Below are 1,259 nucleotides of genomic sequence, written 5' to 3'. Positions count from 1 at the left end.
AATCTAAATGTTATGCTTGTGGCAAGATGGGCCATCTATCTTTCAAGTGCAGGAACAATGAACATACACAACGACCGAAGAAACAGCAGTCCAGTCAAAGCAACATGGTGGATATCCGAACAGCCGAAGTTTTCACATCCAATCAAGCAGCAAAGCGGAAGATCTGGATAAAACCGAAGATAAATGGCATTCCTCATCAAATGGAAATAGATACAGGATGCGAACGTAGCATGATTTCAAAGGAATTCTGGGAGATACTTGGTAAGCCTGCCTTATCAAAATCAACTTTGCAATTCAGGACATACACAAATCAAATTTTTCAAATGGGTGAGTTAAATTGCAAAGTAAATTATAACAATGAGAGTATCGATCATGTGTTTCCAGTAACACAAGGTTCTTCATTATTTGGACGTGATCTGCTGCGCAAAATTAAAGTAAATTGGTCAGACATAACTGCACAATGTAATGAAGTCAAGAAAAACTTAACATTACAAAATATTCTTAAAAAATTTGCAGATGTATTTGGAGAACCTAAAGGACGCATCAAGAATTTTAAAGCAAAGATAATTCTTAAAGACGATGCTACTCCTAAGTTCATGAAAGCTCGCCCTATTCCGTACGCAATCTAAAAGAAAGTACATGAAGAATTGGATCTAATGGAGAAATCTGGAGTTATTGAACGCATTAGTCACAGTGAGTGGGCATCACCGTTGGTAGTGGTACCAAAGCCGAATGAACGAGTAAGAATCACTGGAGATTTTAAAAACACAGTGAATTCACAACTGCACATCACTCAATATCCCATAGCAACGCCAGAGCAAGTTTTTCATACAATAAGTGGCAGTTCCATATTCTCAAAGCTAGATGGTAGCAATGCATATCATCAAATGGAGGTGGAGAAAGAATGTAAAAAATTTCTGGTAGTGAACACTCATCGAGGATTGTATCGTTACAACGTCCTTCCTCAAGGCATTTCGTCGTCACCTGCTATTTTTCAAGAATTTGCAGACAAAATGTTACAAGGCACGCCTCATACAAGTACGTATATCGACGACACACTATCAGGGGATACGAGTGAGGAGGAACACCTGCAAACATTGCAGAAGATCTTCAAGAGAATGCGTGAATATAATTTTTATTTAGCAAAAGAAAAGTGTGAATTTTGCAAACCACACATAGAGTTTTTGGGACACATTCTTTCAAAACGAGGCATTCACACAGATCCAAATAAGGTTGCGGCAATTGAAATCATACAGCGT

General features: G+C 38.1%; 1 protein-coding gene across 1 annotated transcript; it reads left to right on the top strand.

The window, feature by feature from the left end:
* Positions 1-656: 656 nt before the first annotated feature.
* Positions 657-1,232, top strand: LOC105461138 (uncharacterized protein K02A2.6-like; the record flags this gene model as incomplete). Its single annotated transcript, XM_011707621.1, has 1 exon — positions 657-1,232. A coding segment is annotated over exon 1 (576 nt), but the record flags the coding sequence as incomplete, so codon positions are not given.
* Positions 1,233-1,259: the final 27 nt, after the last annotated feature.

The sequence above is a fragment of the Wasmannia auropunctata genome, unplaced genomic scaffold, assembly GCF_000956235.1.
Source record: "Wasmannia auropunctata unplaced genomic scaffold, wasmannia.A_1.0 LD308395.1, whole genome shotgun sequence".
Lineage (NCBI taxonomy): Eukaryota > Metazoa > Arthropoda > Insecta > Hymenoptera > Formicidae > Wasmannia > Wasmannia auropunctata.
The sequence above is the reverse complement of the archived record's forward strand: the minus strand, read 5'-3'. Positions and strand labels throughout refer to the sequence as shown.